Below are 19,192 nucleotides of genomic sequence, written 5' to 3' on the forward strand. Positions count from 1 at the left end.
TGGTATGTTTTTTTTTGTAACATGACGTCCGCAGGGGTTGCTAGTTATCCATCCAGCACAAAGGAATAAAGGGATTCATTCGATGCTCTTTTGGCACTTGATACGCAGGCACTCAAAAAAATATAAAACGCAAGAGTATATTTACTTTTGAGTAAACCGCTTAAATTGTAGAAAACACCATTCCTAATCAAAAGGAAAAAAAATAAAAATCAGATTAGTTGAAAAACTATAATATCCGAATCATGCATACTTGTTTGTTGAAATAAGATTTTAACCGTCCAAAATATATCTACCGATCCGATGGTTAGATAACCAAATAATCATAAAATTTTATTCATGATACATATGAACTGCGATACATAATTTGGACAGTTTTATTTGCATTAATTATTGCAATTTCTAAATGCCTGCGTATCATCCATCACTCTCTCACAGAGTATCAAAGTTTTACTCGAAGAATAATACGATCCTAAGCCGAGGATATGCGACCATACTCGGGCTTTGTGTTTGCAATCGCGGCACGCTCCAGAACCTTTGGCCCGTTGGGACTTGGGACCGACCGCAGCTCCGATGGAAGAACTCCTGGATTTCAAGATCGTAGCCCCTAATTTCGCCCATATTATCAGTTGAGAGTGGACCCCAGCAGGAGTTCTCTTCTTAACCGTCCATTTACAAACGACACAGTCAAAGGTCAGAATTCTTTGCTATAGAAAATCGTTGTTCGCACTGGCCCACGGGTGCGGGGCCGGACAGATCATCGATCTGGATCACTGGACCATGGGTTCTACATGCACAACAAAGAGCCCGAGTAAACTTCGTACGTCCTTGGCTCGAGGATCATATAATTCCTCAGTCCTCATCCATCTAACGAGGTTTCCTGGCCCCAAGCGCACGCCTCCACGCGCAGCCACGAGTCCCATCCTAACACGTGCATAGAAAACCTGATCCGTGCAAAAGGTAATACCAGACATCGGTACATGGAAATCCATCCGTCCAAACAACTCAGGTTGTTCAGATTTCAGGTAGAAAACACGTGTACGTAAAGATAAAAACTTGCAAGTTTTTCTAGGCCGTCCGTTATTTTTTATCCTAAATGATAGTTAAACACATAGATTTTTATACAAAGATGATACATACAATGCGTCCCACCTGACGCACGGATCGGATATCCGATACACATGTCATTTTGGCACGTATGTCCGCGTGTGGAGGTGCATGTGGGGAATGGAAAACCACGTAACTAATCCCCTGCGTATAAGAGAGAGAAAAGCTACAGACTCCTCGGACGAAGTGCTGTTGGGGGAGCTGGGAAGAGCGCACTTGCATTCCAAACCGACTTTCCTTCTCCTTCAGGACCTTCACTGCTTTGTTGCCGAATTTTAGAAAAGCGAGAGCAAGATGCTGGAATTTTTTCTACTGGGTTGCACAGGAGTCGTCGTGTTCCTCCACGGAGCGAATTTCTTCTTCCACGCTCTCTCCAAGCACATCGGGATCCGATCCTTAAGGTAAAGATGATCAGAACCGTTACTTGATTTTTCCTTTTTATTTCTTCCGTTGGATCTCGTTCGAATTTTGCCAAGTTAGGGTTTCTTTTTCCCAATTATATTTCGTCGCTTTTCTTCTCTTTTGTGATCCATCGGCGCAGCGTTTACACCGATTATTCAGTGTATGCGCTCAAAAGTTGGGGGTTATCGCCCGATCGCGAATCAAGATCAGGCTGGGTGTGCGAAAGACATTAACGCCCTTGTTATCGTCGAAACAAATTTCCCTGAAGCGGGGTTGTCTATGTAAAACACCCCCACCTCAGCCAGCTGAGGGTCATGATATTCAGCTACGATCCGACGGACGGAAAGTGCCTCGGTGAATCCTGCAATTGCAAGATTGTCTGATAACGACACCCATGTTGATGATTTATTTTTGGCCGTTCGTTTCAGTTTCCTGGGATTCGCTGGATGGTAGAGGAAAAGGAGCGGGTGGGAGCTGAAAGGCATTTTCGGAACAAGCAAAAGCAACGGCAACATATGTAATTTGTAAATACATTAAAAGGCGTGATTAGGTTTGAACGCAAATAATATTCCATTCCTCCTATTTGAGAAGGTCCCGAGTCCAACGGGGTGGACCACAAGGTGTGGTCCACCCAGTGGATAGATTCAAGCTTATTAAGTGCATATGACATCCAACCGTTCCAACAGGTTGGTCCTACCATGATGATCATCTGGTGCAAAAAAGAAAGCCATACCTATTCATCAGGTGGGCCACACCATAGAAAACAATGCCCAGCCATTGATAAATAGCCAAAAACATGAGCATGGTTTGATTTTTTTACAAGGTGATCCCCCTGATAGGGCCAACTTATTGGACGGGTTGGATCTTGCACAGACTAAAGGTAGAAGGTTATCCGCTGGGTGGACCAGAGCTTATAGTCCGACCAGTTGGACTCGAGACCTAAATATATTTAGTAGAAAGTATTTTGATGGGGTTTCTCTATTATGTGATGTGGTGTCTGACGTGTCTTTCCCATTTTTGGTATGTAAAGATTAGGTTTGAATTGGAATTGTTGGATTGTTAATGCGACAACCGTGTGTTATTTGATACTCTGGCTGCGCATGACGCTTCATATGCGGGCACTCATAAATTGTACACCTGGCATACACTAAACCGAGTCGAAAAATCCTAACACCTAATTGGGGGACCGTTGTTTGTTGAAATTGGATATGTGGATATTTTTATTATTAACCTCCAACGGAATGTTCACCAACTCAATAATCAGATAATCGAGTAGTGTTTTTTTCTTCACGATACCTATAAATTAAAAACCCACGCAATTTCTAGGTTGACTTTTAGTAGCTGATTATCATCGATTACGTGCCAGAGTATCAAAGTTTATCACATTTTGATAGGGTTAAATGATAGATGGTCCATTTTCTGGACAATCCTGACCCTTCAATCGTTGGCATACAAATGGACATCAAAAGAAAAGTGAGAAAAGGTCCGTTTTGTTGCATGGTTTAGAAAAGTCCCATAGCAATTCGTTTATTTCTGGCCCTGAATGGAGTTGGAATCGGTTATAGGCGCAAGAAAATCGTATCCGTTTATCTGCAGTGGGCCAGCTCTCGCATGGGTAACCGTTCTTTTGCGCGGGACTTGCCTTTACGGGACTCTTTTAGAATGCCCATGAGATAGGGTCCTCTGGACCAGTTATCATGCACGATATTCATTCATGCCCCACCCAAATAGATGAACGCCGTCCAAAATTTCTCTCCGAAACACCCTCGAATCCAACAGCAAGGACTTTTTAAACTAATTGAATTTTAGGATGAGGCTCGGGTGTGGGGCCTGGGTGGCTTGTCGAGCTTCTGGTCAAGTCTACCGGGCCTTTGTTTAATTTTGCCCCATCAGTTTGGCTTGCTCCGGATTTCCAGACCCAAAAGAAATGGCCAGCACCAGGCTAATATATCTGACGACATTTTCTATTCTAGGCACAGACTGCATCCGAAACAAAGGCCCATGTAATCTGCAACAGGCCGGGCTGGGAACCTTACATTAACGCCATGAGTTATGACCGGGTCTACATTTCAGGTCCAAAATTTTATAAGTGCTGGTTGAAGCGACCTCATCCTGGTCTGATCCCATCCCATTGACAGCCCTAGGTTTGCCCAATGATGAGATCTACTACCATACGACTTCTCTACGTAAGTTTAAACATCCAGCAGAATACATTTTACAAATAGTGGAAAATATCCAATGTGCTGTGCTCCTTATAGCACACGTGTATGATTACCATTTGTTGGGCGCCTACCAAAGGTAGTGTTGATTGGACTGTCATTACCATGCAATAAATGAACTTTTCTGACATTGATACATCATCTAATTTCCATGATTACCATTTGTTGGGCACCAACCAAAAGTAGTATTGATTGGACCGTCATTACCAATTACCATGCAATAAATGAACTTTTCTGATGTTGATATATCATCTAATTTTCATTTTTACGCTGCCAACGCTGCCAATTAAGAGGTGGGGGTCTTCAAAAATAATAATAATAATAATAAAAATCCGAGTTTCATCGAGTGTTACACAGCTACTGAATGATCAGTTTTAATCTCGAACGTGCATACCACATCAGTGACCTGCAGCATCCTGGAGGCATCGCTGGATTAGCAATTGCAACGTCAAGTGACGCCCATGGGTTCGGTAATCCAGAACATCTCTGTTGCATCAGGCCGTCGATGGATTCTGACTCGAAAATCTCCCTGATGGCACAATCTCGACCTTTCTATTCGGGGACCTGTAGATTGATGGTCTAGGGAAAAAGAGAAAAAAATAAAATAAAATACAACAGTCCTAATACTGGGAGCAGGGATCTTCCAATCTAAAAGATTTTGGCATTCTCCACCCATGCGGGACACGATAGACCAATGGTCTGGATTACCAAGCATGGGCCGGTGGCAGAAATAAAAAGCACTGACACGTACGATTGCTTGCTTAAATGAGGGATGATAGAATCCGTGACGCCGGTACGCGTACATTAATATGCGTGTTTTCAATGACGAGTAGGACCAATGCTTTAATAACGCAGGCCAGGGGACCGCACGAATTTAAAGGTCTTAGTCATGATTTTACATTTTCCCCTTCATTGTGCCTAACCCAAGTTTTGGATTCTGCGGGGAGTATGAGGGGGAGAACGGGCTGGACGAGATGGATCCGATGAACAATTGACGTAGGTCCTACTGCAGCCCAGTATCGGCAGTATATGAGTGCCACCCCAACTCCAAAGCCTCATTCCATCCAACAGGCACCTGGCTTTGAGAGCCCAAACCAAAACCTTGAAATTGCCACCTAAATCTCAGGCAGCTAGTTTGTTGTCTACCAAGTCTATCAATGAGCAGGCTGGCCGGGCTTGTGTTTTGCTTTTTACACACATGAGCCAGCACAGGCCTGATTTTCATGCCCAACAAACAAACACCACAGAACCTACACTTGGATTAAACAGCATCGTCTACTTGTGGCATAACGCAATCCCGATTTGGGAGTCCCCACCATCAGGAGCATCAGATCACTAAACAGTGGGCCCCACAAAACTCAATTTAACATTGTATATTTCCTCCATGTGGAATCCACATAAAGCCCTCCCACATAAAAGTCATGGAATGTAAAAAGATCAGTACATGGCATAGGAAAGAAAACATCTTAACACAGCAAAAAAAAAAAAAAAAAAACAGCTCACTAAACATACATGAAAACAAAAGTTCTTAAAATACCAGCTTTTTAGGCAGTTGCAGCGGGAGTGTACCAGCCATGGTGGATCTCCACAGCCTTCTTTCTCCTAGCCAGACGTGACTTTCTGTGTGCTCCTGTGTTCCTGTGCAGTGTACCAGCTTTCACTGCCTTGTCAATGGCTGAGTATGCTTCGGCTATTAGTTTTTCAACCGGAAGGATTTCTTCTGCCTGCACTTCTGTCTTCTTCTTCAATGCATCTAGTGATTCAAACACCTTCAACACACCAATAAATGCATGCATGCATCAACAGGTCCTTCTTTCCCTTCTTCCATTGTCATTGAATAAAAACAAAGAAATAAACTGATAATGAAAAAGAAAACTTAGAATCCCGATTCACCACTGAGAATCATAGTAACATGTGCTCAATTCAATTAACCACATTCAATGCTCAGTGGGGTTTGGAGGATGCATGCATTAGTGGCAGGAAAAGACATTTTGGGGCAAAGAAAAAGAAATAAGACTGGCGCACACTGCGAACAGATGCTATCAGTAAAATATGCAGCTTCCCTTCCGCATACCTCTTCAGTCGCTCTCCGGTCCCAACTGATATAGGAAAGGCTTCGACTGTTCTCAACATACAATGACAGATAGATTGGCCGTGCATGGTGCAAAGAAAATATATTTGTGTTAAGGATTTGCTCGACTATAATTCTTTCTATAGGGTCTTTAGATCACGCATTTAGGCTTTTGCCTATTATTTCTGGTTTTATGAATTAACGAATATTTCTCATTACTGATCAAAATAGAGAGGTGAGGTGTATGGGGTGCAATGGATAATGTCATTGAAGAAACCAACCTATAGGATTCATCTTTACTGATAGCTTTGGTAGAAACATGTGACATCCCCTTCACTGCACTTGATCTCTATGGTAGTTAATTTATCCCACAGAAAGGGGCATGCACTGTAATATGCTTGATACTTCTACAAAAGAGCAGATCTAGAATACTCAGTGAAGTTATAGCAAAACCAATTCTCCATGTACATATATAGGATGGGTAAAAATCCTATTATTCCAGTTTCTGAACAGCTTCTAATTTGGACTTATCGTCTCCTGCTAATTAGTTGACTCTACGGTGATTTGCTCCTGGAAGTGCTTTCCTTTTGGAATCCTCAGAAAATCTTCAGCTATTCTCTATATCGAAATAATAATGAAATGTAATCTTCCACATCCATCATAAACCATCATCAGTTCACCATTAATTCTATCTGTGACATATACCTATATTCAACTGGCTCCCCCTTGCATAACACAAACCTAACCCATCAAGGATGGTGCTATTATCGAAGAGGAGATGGAGCAAGTCTGGCGTCAATTGCAAGCCTAATTTGTGCCAGAAACATGAGATTGACTGGAGTCATCATTGAAGGCAGACAACCTAGGTAAAATAAATGTTCACATGACATAGGTGCTAGCTCTGGAAGTTTCGAATGATCCATAGAGAATTTATTTTAGCACAACTTGAAAACGGGCTACAATAAGGAATCCCTTTGGCATCAAAGTCAAAGCAATTCCATGGGAAAAAAAAATTAAAAAAAATTAAAATAAAAACAATCCTTCAACGAGAAATTTTAAAACTGTAAGATACACCTGAAACATAAGCCCACAAATTATTAGTAGTTCAATTATGACGATTAGGCTACTTAGTTAAACTTATTTAACTCGTATGGATAGATTGGGATTATTTCAAATTGCAACAAACCAGAAAATCCTATTGGCCCAAGGCTATAGTCGTACAAAAAAGCAAGAATTTAGGTTCCACTCTTAGGGCCTTTTTGGTAACCATAAAAAATTGCATCCTAATAGGCTATTCTAGACACATCTGTCCAAGTAAGGCATATCTAGATAGGCTTGCATGGATAGGCTATTTTATTATCTTGGTTGCTGTTTGTCAAACACCCTAGAATAGGAATTGATAGACAAGCGCATGTGGTATGCATATGCATTTGGCACAGTAGCACAAGTGGACATACAGGGTGTAGGTAGATGATAGTGGCACATGTGTGTCACTCATGTGGGGCGCATTAGCACATGTGGAGTACTGATGGTTGGATGGGACATATGTGAAATGCCTAAAGATGGACGGCCTCACTTGCGACACATTCATATGTGTGTCACATGTACAAAAAATAATACTCCACCATGTACCCTATTGATGATAAGGTTAAAACAACTTCATTTACAAATGAGTTTATACAAGGTAACAATAAGTTTTTTTTTTTTTTTTTTTTTTAAAAGATAGTCCTATTATCATTTTTCTTAGAATTGGTGCCAAGTGCATTTAACAAACCATAAACAGATATTTTAGTGATATTGTAGACGAGTCAACCAACCACCCAATTGTTAGCCACCTTGGAAGAGAGCATGAAAGAGAGAGTGAAGAAGTCTTCTATTACTCAAGAGCTCAATTGCTTACAACTTTCTAAGTTTTGTCTCCAAAATGAGCAGCCCTCCTATAGGCCCAAGAACCAACCTTTCTGGATATGCAATCAGGGTTGCTATTTTTTCTGTCTGAAATTATTTTTCAGATATGCGATCTAGGTTGCTATTTTTTTGGTCCAAAATTATGGTTACATTACTAACTCGTAATGTAAAGTTATATTTAGAATGTAGTGATTTATACTTTGTTCTATGCAATAGCATGCATATAATATAATGCTATGCATGTGGGATTTACAATAGTAGCATTCATCATTTCATATATAAAATCACAAATATCAATTCGTATATAAAACTATGACACATATACCCAGTTTATATAAATTACAATAAAAACATATCTGGCATAGCATGTACCCCTTCCCATACCACATATTGGAGGGACCCACGATCCAAGGAACCTTACTAGGAACATGCTACCTACTCCACATCGATGGATAGAATGAAACCATGTGGCATTCATCAAAAGGTTGGGAATACTCTAGAATCCCTCTAAATAATTCTACACTCATCTAGCTAAAAGAATCCACTAAAGCACTATGGAAACTTCTTCCCAAAGTTCTCTGCACCAATCTAGATGATTCTAGTTCCCTCTTGAACTTCTATACTATTCTACTATGTACATGACTCTCTTCGTATGTACAAGATGAGCCAAAAACGGCTAAGTCCATGGAATGGCCTCTTTGAAATGTCCGGACCGTGACAATCTCCACTATTTTTTTTTAGAAGGGTGACCATCTCCACTAAATGATCTTTTGCATAGAATAATTGAACTGCCATAGTGTGCTGTCTTGCTCCTATCTATATGTGGAGTGAATGGTTGTTGTAACGTGGTGGTCCTCTCCCCTAACAACCCTGTCCTTGGGTTCCTGCTTCAACACATAGAGTCCATCATCCATTATGATTATGAAGCCACCTTTTCAAATCTCTTAGTTCTCCCTTTGTCAGCCAATGTCATTAGGCCATTTCCCTTTGAGTCATGCACCAACCATTACCTGATGCGATTGAACATGCCTCCCTTTAGTTGGCTCACTAGTCACTATAGTTATCCCCTCTAGCTTATGTGAACCCTACCACTCGAAGAAATGGTTATCCCACCATGCTCCCATATCCTTTGTAAGTTTTTTTCATCATTGTCCCATAGGTGATCGTTACAAGTGTCTATCCATGATTTCGTAAATATACTTGGGCAAACATTCCAATAAAATGAATGACAAAACTATTTTTTAAAAAAATCACCGTTACCTTATATAAGTTAATTTGGACAAAGAATTGCTTAAAGCCTATCCTCCACATTACAAACGGTGTAGTATTATTTTTTACAGACATGTGTGTCACATTGTTGCATGTACTAATGTGCCACAAGTGAGACCATTCATCTTCAAGCACCCTACACATGCCACATCCAACCTTCAAGTGCCCACATATGTTGCATGTGCCAATGTGCCCATATGTATGCTAGAAGTGACATTGTACATCTTCAAGCCCCACAGGTGCCAAATGTGTCACAATGCATCTTCAAGTGCCCCACATGTGCATGTACCACTATCAACCTACATGCCTTGCATGTCCACATGTGCCAATGTGTCAATGTATATATTCACCACTTGTACTTGTCCATCTATCCCATTCTAAAGTGGTTGACAAACAATAACCAAGACAATGGAATAGCATGTCGTTGTTGGACGTATCCAAATAGGTCTCTCCAAGCAAAGATCTATCCAGATTAGCCTATCAAAACATTGCTCTAATGGTTATCAAAACAAGCCCTTAGAGTGCACGCAACGAGGTTTGGGCGAATGGTCTTCACTATAGGTTTGCTCCCTATAGGTGAGGGTTCAATTCCCCTCCTTGGCTTTACCCGATACATGTGGTTGTGGGTGATTGCGTGTATTCGTAGGGATTAGTCTCACTTCAAAAAAGAGGTGGGGACACCCTGTGTCTTCAAAAAAAGAAAGAAAAAAAAAAAAAGCCCTTAGAGTGCATTTGGATGCACCCTCAAATTGAATTCCAATGATTAACCTAATAGCATAGAAATGATCAAAAGTATAATTTACCTTCTTGAGAACCCACATTGAAGTTTTGGGCTCTTACCGAATTGCAATGGCATTACTTTCAATTTTGACATGAAAGACATGTAATTGCAAATTGGGGACTCTTCCTCATCATGAATACTAGGAAACATCATTAAAATTTGGTCATTGCCTCTTGTTTAAACCGACTATTTGCATTCCAATTCACTTGTGCTTCCAATTGAGGCCTCATTGCAATATTATATTGAACTGCAATAATCAGCCCAATGAAGTAGACTAGGTTCTAAGTTGCAATTGTCTTACTTTCAAGTTGGACCCAAACAGAACATGACTGCAACCCAAGGCCCACATAATCACTATGAATACTAAGAAAGAACATTAGTTTTGCTACTCCTCTCTTTTAAACCGAATGTTCACAATTCAATTCACTTGTTCATCCAAACATGCCTTAACGCTTGAAAGCAACACAGACACAATACCATTTTGAAGTATCTCTGGTTAAACCTGACCACAAAATGAAAAGATGAAAAAGACCAGTCATTTTTAGGGTGCATTTGGTTCACTAAATATCATGAAATTCAATCAGTCTAATTTGGTGCAACCAAACACACCCTTAACTAAATCTATCCACCCTTCCACAATTCAATTCACATTGTTCAAACAAAACAACAACATACATGGAAGAAAACACCGCTCTATCAGATTCATAGAAGAGGGCATGACTTAAACACCATTTTTACAAAATCCCCACCACTAACCCCACCCCTGCAAAAAAAAGAAAATAAAAAAAAGACTCATTTTACAAAAATGCAAAATGACCTAAACAAGCATACAGAAAAGAATTACCTTCTTCATCCGGGTCTTAACCTCGGATTTCTTGGCCTTGTTATAAAGACGCCTTTTCTCGGCCTGGCGAGCTCTCTTCTCAGCCGAGTCTGGCTTTTTCCCTGGAGCGGCATCGCATACAATAGACTGACGGCGTGGGGATCCCTCGATTGGCCTCATCGACAGACCCCCTAAAAGACCCAAAATTTGCAATTTCCTATAAGATTTGGGTTGTAGTCGGATTGAAATTGGGAAAGAAGGAAAACCCAGAAACGGAAAAATGAAATGAGGGAGAGAGAGAAACCTTTGAGAAAACCATATTGGGAGAGGGAGAGATTGTTGGAGAAGCTTAGAGAAGAGAAACAAGAACTTCTACTGCCGCTGACGGAGGATAAACATGATTTGGGTTTGTTGCTAATGCCGCTGCTGGGAAGAGCGATTACAGATGAAGAGAAGCAGTGATGGAGAAGAATAGCCATCTCTCTCTGAACTGGAATTGCTAGAGCTTACCTAATCCCCTTCTTTAACAGGACGAATGGCTCACCGCGCATGGGAGCGGATTCAGTCAGATGAGGTAATATCGACGACTTCGGTCAGGCTCGTGACCATGGGGCCGACCTTGATGCATGTGTTGTATATCCACGCCGTCCATACGTTTTTTCAGATCATATTAGGGAATTATCACCGAAAGTGAAGCATATCCAAATCTCAGGTGGACCACACCACAGGAAAATGTGGTAATTGAACGCCTACCATTAAAAACTTCCTAGGGCCCACCCTAAAATTTATTTGCCATCCAACCTTTTGATAAGGTCACAACGGACCTGTTTGAAGGGAAAACAGAAATATCAGTTTGATCCAAAACTTTTGTGGCTCACAATTTTTAACGGTCAATCACTACTGTTTCCAGTGATGTATTCCACCTGAGATTTGGATCTGCTTCATTTTTGCCCCTACACCGTACAATGATCTGAAAAAACGGATGGATGGCGTGGATATACAATACATACATCAAAGTAGGCCCCACGATCACGGCCTGACCGAACTCGGTATTAACTCGACCTGACCCAGTCCGCTCCTACTGCGCACCACGCGCAGTTTGAAAGAGGCTAGCAAGGTGCTCGCCAAGAGGCTCGAGTAATCTGCTCGCCCCTTATGCCACGCCATGTGATGATCCAGAGCGCTCATCTAGAAGCTCCCACTGTGGATGCAGTTGATATAAGAATTCCATCCACCCTTTTCATACCTTCAATACTTACACGGAAAGAAGACAAAGGAGAACCTGGCTAAAGCGAAGGACCCTCCGATGCCAAAGTAAAGAACCTGGGTCTAGTTGACGTGGTTTAAGGGTAGAAATAGTATGTGTATATACCTTTCACCATTACAAATGCCTATTTATAGTTGAGAAGATGTCATAACATGGAGGAAACCGGATGCGGATTGCGTCCCTACGATAATCCGTTTGGGTAGGGCTCTATGGGGCCTACCGTGGTGTAAGTGTTTTATCCACGTCATTCATCACTTTTCTCAAATCATTTTAAGGTATTATCCTAAAAATGAAGCAGGTCCACAATTACAATAGACCACACCAAAGGAAGCTACGGTGATAATGACACCCACCGTTAAAACCTTTCTAAGGGCCACCATGATGTTTTTTTTTTTACCTCCCAACGTATTCATAAGATCATGTAGACGTGGATGAAGTGAAGAAACAAATATCAGCTTGATTCGAAACTTCTCCAATTTCAAAGAAGTTTTTTAATGGTGGACGCTCACTCCCCACTTTATGGTCCATTTAAGCCCCGTACCCGCCTCATTTTTTGGACCATATCTTAAAATGATATGATAAAAACGATGAATGACTTGTATAAAATACTTACATTACGGTGGGCCCCACAGAGCCCTGCCTGGATGGATTACAGTCCGGGTGGGTGTAGGACACGATATGCATCCGAGGAAACCTCCTTATTTGGTAGGTACGTGTTGTGCATGGATTCAGGTTCCTAACGTTTAGGAATTCTCCCAAGATTCTTGGCAGAGATCTTGAGATCCCGAGCTAATTGTGGATTAACCTCCACGATCCTTGGAGAGAACTTCGATCTACTCCACACCCATATCCATAGCTCAAGTGGTAGACTGAGTGAAAGATACCTCGTTTCAACACTGAGGTCTTGGTACTGACTCCCTAATGGAGGTGGCTAACAGTGAAGTGTGAAATGACAGTGGGTGTATTAACAAGCTAACAAAAAAAAACAAAAACAAAAACTTCGAACCACTCCCTCAAATAAGGTTGAACCGCATACTCGAATAAGGTCGGATGCCAGTTGGGAATCGAGGTTGATTTGTCCAGCCTTCGGATAAGGCCAGACAATAGATGTAATAACACAAAAGGTTGGATAAGCTCATCCCCGCCTGCCGACTTATCCTTTCAATTAGGAAGAACATCTTCATGATGTCCAATTTTCGTATCCTTTAACTTCTTCATGAGTCCTGATAACCTCTTCAGGTTGTCTCTCGGAGAGTCCATTCTGGGTCACGCCGACCTTGGTCGTGCCGACTTTCAGGCCGACCTTGGTCGTACCGACCTTTAGGCCGTCCTTGGTCGTGCCGACTTTGGTCATTCCGATCTTCGTCGTACCGACCTTCCTCCTTAATCCGACGGTCGGGTTTCTCATCTTCTATTGTGCATCGGGGCGTGTCTAACTTGACCTACTTCTACAGGTCGATTCGTTTTCCCCCATAACAGATGCATCGAATGGTAAATATCTCACTCATCAGAGATCACGCCAACCATACAATGCGACTTACAATTGATGGTCTAGAAAATCAATTCCATCTCAACTTCGCATGAATGGTGTCAATGTACAGTTCGTGAGATTTTTTTTTTCGCTTCTAGGTGAACAATCTCACGGTCAAGCATGCGTTGCTGCCCACTAGCGCTGATATGCCAAGTGGTCTCATGATCAGAACAATCCATGTAGAGAAACTTGCATTGAATGGTTGATTGAGATCATCACTCTCTATAGAACAGTGTTGGGTTTATCGGCCATTGTCTATTCAGCCAACACTCTTGATCTAGTTTCCAACTAGAGGATTTGCTAAGGGTGGGGCTCCCCATTCAATGAACTCTTTATATCTTGTTAATTAAGGATGTGGATGTAAATGAAAATGGATGCAAATTTCAAAAACATCAGTTATTATCTCTTACCACTAAGGCAGGATCTACTGCAGTGCACTAATGAGCGGGCAATGAAAATACCAAGAATTACTACAGCTAATGCCAGCCCATTGTAAGAGCATAAGCGGCCAGTTTCTAAGTTAAGCTTTTCCTTCAAATCTAGCACATAGACACAATGGAAGGAAATTATAACTACTAAATTAAAACTAGGAGTCGGTTTGACGTGGTCGCAGGGACGGACTGATACTACTCATAACCTAATAGTCCATGACTAACAAGCAGTAGATGAGCTAACCTAAGATAATCATCAACATTGCTCTGGTAAATGGTTTGTGTTTGGAATGAGGATTTGATTGAGCTAATCTTCGTATTTGTTCTTGCTATTTATAGCTTTTTGTGATAAAGGTTGAAGATAACCGATGGCCCATGTGGCACTTCCACGTGTAACCAGCTACGAAAGAGTGGTTACTCTTCTCTCAATCATGGCTTGCCTCAATCGAACATGCTTCAGCACTGACGAGTCCATAACGATTATTCATCCTTATCCGGAGATTGTTTGGCCGAAGTGGCATCTGAATATTTTATCTATTCTTAGATACTTAGTGGGCAAGCCGGACATTTTGTACATACCACGTGGCATAATATGTGTTCTTGATTTGATCTACTAGATTTTGGTATAAACGCTGCCCCCTCACATTTCTTGTCATTCAACAAAGGATGATGAGAAACAGGATATGGTATTAATGACTGTCCACGTGTTGTGTGCCTCATTTGTCAAATCTTCAAACAACGTCTCTGTTTTTTCTTCATTTTGCAGTACATTGCTATGCGTCCAATGACGTTTCTGAGTCCTTGTCATTTCTGGTGGGAACTGTGGGAATTTAGGATGCACAATTATGGTCCATCGATTAACAGTGGTATTGGTTGGCTTAACCATCCTTAATCATTTATGGTCGTATTGTGTATCAATATTCTTTCCCTTTGGGTCGGCCCATTCCCTTTTCAAGTGAGCGACCTGAGGAATATGTGCAATACAGCAACCGTGTAAACTTGTCCGTCTCTTTGCTGTATAATATATTTTTGGCGTCTCTTTGTCGTATAATATATTTCCAGCGAATATTGTCGTTGGACTTCTTTATGACAATGCTCACATAATCGGTTCTCCTCACTAGCTAACTAACCCACAAATGAACACCGCCCCCTAGTTCAAGGTTTGATTGCTCGTTGATATACCTCGGATGATGATCATGTTGCCTTGTTGTTGGTACAAGTTCACCTTTTTCCAAGGGTATTCACATTTCAAAGATCAATAGTTGTCATGTTGATTTCCATCATTAGGAGAAATGGATCAGTGTCAACCAGCATTGCTTCACTCTCTCTTTTTGAAAACTTAAGTATTTTGAAATCGATTTTGTTTTAAATTATGTTCCTAAAAGTAACAAAATTTCTAGTTGAATGGGATCGAGATTCATGCTATTAACAATATTCTATTTTCTTCATCTACTCCGCCAAAGGAATCATCTACTTTGGATGAAGTTTAATTAGTTTAACAGCCAGTAAGAGATCAAATATCTCGTCAACTTTGGTAATATTAAAGGACAATCTTCTATTTTGCTGACCAGTCCCTTTTTCGATATTAAGACCTTAAGGAAATGGTTCATCTTCCGATTTCATTAAACTTGTACAAATGAATGATTTATTGAGGTTTATTTCGGTCAAAGCTAACTCATAATTTGGATCACAGTAGTAAGTTTTCGATGAAGAATTTCTCCGATGGTTTTCTGCACAAAAAAGTCATTTGTATCTGGTTGCTTTATCTGACAGATTAACCAAATTCTCAAAGTTCATACCTTCGAACTTCTTTTAGAGTTTAATGTCCAAACCTTGTATGACCAACTTAACAAATTGAGTTTTTGGAAGGAAAATCCAACATTTGTTCTTAGCTTTTTTAAACCGAGCAGTATATTATTCGATTGACTCACCTGATAATTGTCTTAAGTATGACAAGTTAGCCATAGGGAATTCAGGTTTGGTTCGATAAATTTGAGCATGAGAAATTTTCTTCATATCTTGCTAGGATTGTATTGAATTCGATGTCAAATTAATATACCATGTAAATGTGGTGTCTGTTAATAAACTCGTGAACCACTTCAGCTTTACACACTCATTTGTCAGAATTCACCGCATTGCACAATAAAATGGTCGATGTGTTCTACCGTAGATTGGCCCGTGCCTCTAGAGAATAATAAAAAAATTCTAAAATCTTGGTGCCTCTTTGTACCTCAGCGTACCTATCAACCCAATCGGGATATGACCTACGATAAACATGCCGATTGACACGACGACTATGGTGTTGTTCAATTACTTCGTCAATCAAGTTAATCAATTCATCTCGACCAGTTGGTGACACGACACCTCCTCTTGGATCCTAAAGTCCTTAATTAACCACTTGAGGTTGCACACCTTGGGTAGGTGGAACATGTCCCCTAGGTATTTCGTTATTCGGCATATATTATCCTAGAACAGGTACGCCATAATCATTTTCATTTAGGCCATCGAGATGACCATTTCATCCATTCCTCCTAATGGTTACCAGTGGTAGCTATTTCATGTCACCAGAACTGGGTATGGTCGGACATTACGTGGAGGAAAAACCAGTGACTCTGAAGGAGTATTGACGAATTGGGGTATTTTCGTATTACACTGGAGGAAATTGGGCATAGTGTCTTGAAGGAATGTTATCAACCTATTCATAACATCAATTTGAGCCCTAACATACTTAGCCTGAACCTCGGATCAATATTCGGCTTGCATTTTTGTTGACACTTCCCAAAACTCCATTAACATTTGTAGAGTTGTTTTGAGACAATGATCATATTTCCGGGATAATTGAAAGTGGAAGATTCGGGACCTCTGGATCGGCTTGCATTTGAGATGTGTCAGGTGCCTGATTGAGGTCATGTTCTTCAATGTTCTCACTATTTTGAGTAGATCACCTACTCATGTTGTCCTAATATTCAATCAACAATTATACACCTGTCCCACTAAGTGTGGCAATAACATTGCTGGTGTGGTTTTCTTCGGCCATGTGTGTTCTTGTCTTGCTATGCGTGGGCATACCAAGACCAATGTAGGTTCGGTCCAAACCGTGATCACTGTTGACCTTTGGTGTAGAGATAGAGTGATGCTGGGTCGATCGACCATTGTCTATTCAACCAACAGTTTTGCGCTCGTTTTTTAACTAGATGATTTGCGGAAGGTGGGGCTCCCCCTCCAATGAGCTCTTTTTGTCTTATCAATCAATGACTTGTAAATGTGCAACAGTTGTATGATTGAACGAGCGGAAGTAAATGGAAATGAATGTGGATTCCAAATATGTTCAATAATAGTCTTTTACCACTAAGGTGGGATCGCCTGCCCTGGTTAAGAGTAGCGGCAATAACATGTTGGTGAGCAGGATGATGACAATATCAAGGATTACTGCAGCTAATGTTAACCCAACGTATGGGTGTAGGCGGATGGTTCCTAAGCTAAGGTTTTTCTTCAGGTCTGACACACAAACACAAATGAAAGTAAATTACAACTACTGGATTAAAACTACAAGTCAGTCCGATGAGGTCACAGGGACAGACTGATGCTACTCCTAATCTAATTGTCCATGACCAATGAGCGGTGGATGAGCTAAGTTAAGATGCTACGCTAAGATAATCATTAGCATTGCGTTGGTAAAGGGTTTATGTTTGAATTGAGGATTTGATCGGTTTGATCTTCGTGTATACTCTTATTATTTAGAGCTTCTCCTACTGAGGTTGAAGATAACTGATGTCCCACGTGAGGCCTCCACATGTAACTAACTAGGAAAGAACAATTACTCTTCTCTCGATCGTAGCTTACCTCATCGAAGGTGCTTCGGCATTGATGTGTCCATAACGGCTATTCATTCTTATCCAGAGATTGCTCGGCTGATGTGGCATCCAAATATTTTATCTGTTTTTTAGATACTTCATGGCAAGATGGACATGTTGTACATACCACGTGGCATAACCTGTGCTATTGATTTAATCCGCCAGATTTTGGTAAGAACATAGATGAAAATAGACAATTACAAACAATGATTCACTGCTAAAGAATGCAAAAAATTGGGTGACTAGGAATTAGGATTATTATCCAAAGAGGAAGGGTTTATTGGTGTGATTTTTGGCCACACGAGGTACATGTGTTCCTTTGCATGCGTGCCATAACCGATTGGGCCTGGTTCAAATAGTTATCAAGGTTGACCCTTGGCGTAGAGATAGAGCGATGCTTAACCAATCGGTTGGCAAATGAAGTCGTCTATTCAGCCAACAGTGCACGCACGTGTGAATTAGATGATTTGTGGATGTCGGGACTCTTCCTCTAAATGAGCACTTTTTTGCCTCGGAAACTAAGGACTTGCGAAGATGTAATAGCCGAATAATCGAACGAACGAACAAAGAATAAGCAGGAAGATGGATGCAAGAACAAGCGTAACTTCCCACTAAGGATGGGATCACTGACATGACTGAGAGCAGTTGGGTACTTCTTGGAGTAGTGTGTCGATGAGTGAGATCATGTCAAAAATGAAAATTACAACTAAGGTCGACCCTGCAAACAGAGAGAAGCTGAAAGATTTTCTGTATTTGAGACAATCCAAAGGGATTAAATATATAGAGATCACAGTCATCTATACAGGGAAAATAATAAAATCAGAATCCTCTATCTATAGAAACGAACTATACAAGGTATACTAGCTACAAAAAGTATACAAGGCATGTGAGCCTGTCTAACATCCCCCTCAAACTAATGCTAGTCATTGACAAGTAATAGTTTTTCAACTAGAAATAAGTGATGTGCAGAAGTGAGGAACTTAGTGAGAATGTCGGTAATCTGATCATGGGATGCAACATGTGGAAGAGAAATGATCCCAGATTAAAATTTCTCGCGGATAAAGTGACAGTCAACTTCAATATGCTTCGTTCGTTCATGAAAAATCAGGTTAGAGGCAATCTAAATGGCACTTAGATTATCGACGTGGAGTGGAGTAGGATTCTGTAGAGGAATGCCCAAGTCGGAAAGAAGTCCACGTAACCAGACAAGCTTACTACACGCAGCGGACATCGCCCAATACTCGGCTTCTGTGTTTGATTTGGAAACAATGACCTACTTCTTACACGTCTAAGAGATGAGAGAAGTGCTGAGAAAAATATAGTAGCCAGTGGTAGATCTTCGTGTGAGAGCGCAACCGGCCTAATCAGCATCCGAATAAGCACGAAGGTCCAGAGTCGCCGTGGAGGAGAAGAACAGTGATCGATAGAGTTCCACATAGGCATCGTAGGTTGCGCAACACCGCAGTCATATGAAGAGTCCGAGGAGTATAAACAAACTGACTGATGACTTGGATAGTGTAGGCAATATCAGG

The 19,192-nt window shown here is 41.1% G+C and overlaps 1 protein-coding gene and 1 long non-coding RNA gene across 2 annotated transcripts; one reads left to right on the forward strand and one right to left on the reverse strand.

The window, feature by feature from the left end:
* The first annotated feature begins 1,198 nt into the window (after window positions 1-1,198).
* Window positions 1,199-2,474, forward strand: LOC131240888 (uncharacterized). The gene is made up of 2 exons (XR_009168891.1): window positions 1,199-1,505; window positions 1,935-2,474. It is a non-coding gene; the product is annotated as an uncharacterized LOC131240888 (long non-coding RNA).
* Window positions 2,475-5,068: 2,594 nt separating this feature from the next.
* Window positions 5,069-11,121, reverse strand: LOC131240887 (small ribosomal subunit protein bS20c). The gene is made up of 3 exons (XM_058239411.1): window positions 10,882-11,121; window positions 10,599-10,768; window positions 5,069-5,494 (listed from the first exon to the last, which is right to left on the reverse strand). Exons 1-3 carry the CDS (start codon window positions 11,054-11,056, stop codon window positions 5,270-5,272), a joined length of 570 nt encoding a protein of 189 aa, XP_058095394.1. The 5' UTR covers window positions 11,057-11,121; the 3' UTR covers window positions 5,069-5,269.
* Window positions 11,122-19,192: the final 8,071 nt, after the last annotated feature.

Source organism: Magnolia sinica, chromosome 3 (assembly GCF_029962835.1).
Source record: "Magnolia sinica isolate HGM2019 chromosome 3, MsV1, whole genome shotgun sequence".
Classification (NCBI taxonomy): Eukaryota; Viridiplantae; Streptophyta; class Magnoliopsida; order Magnoliales; family Magnoliaceae; genus Magnolia; species Magnolia sinica.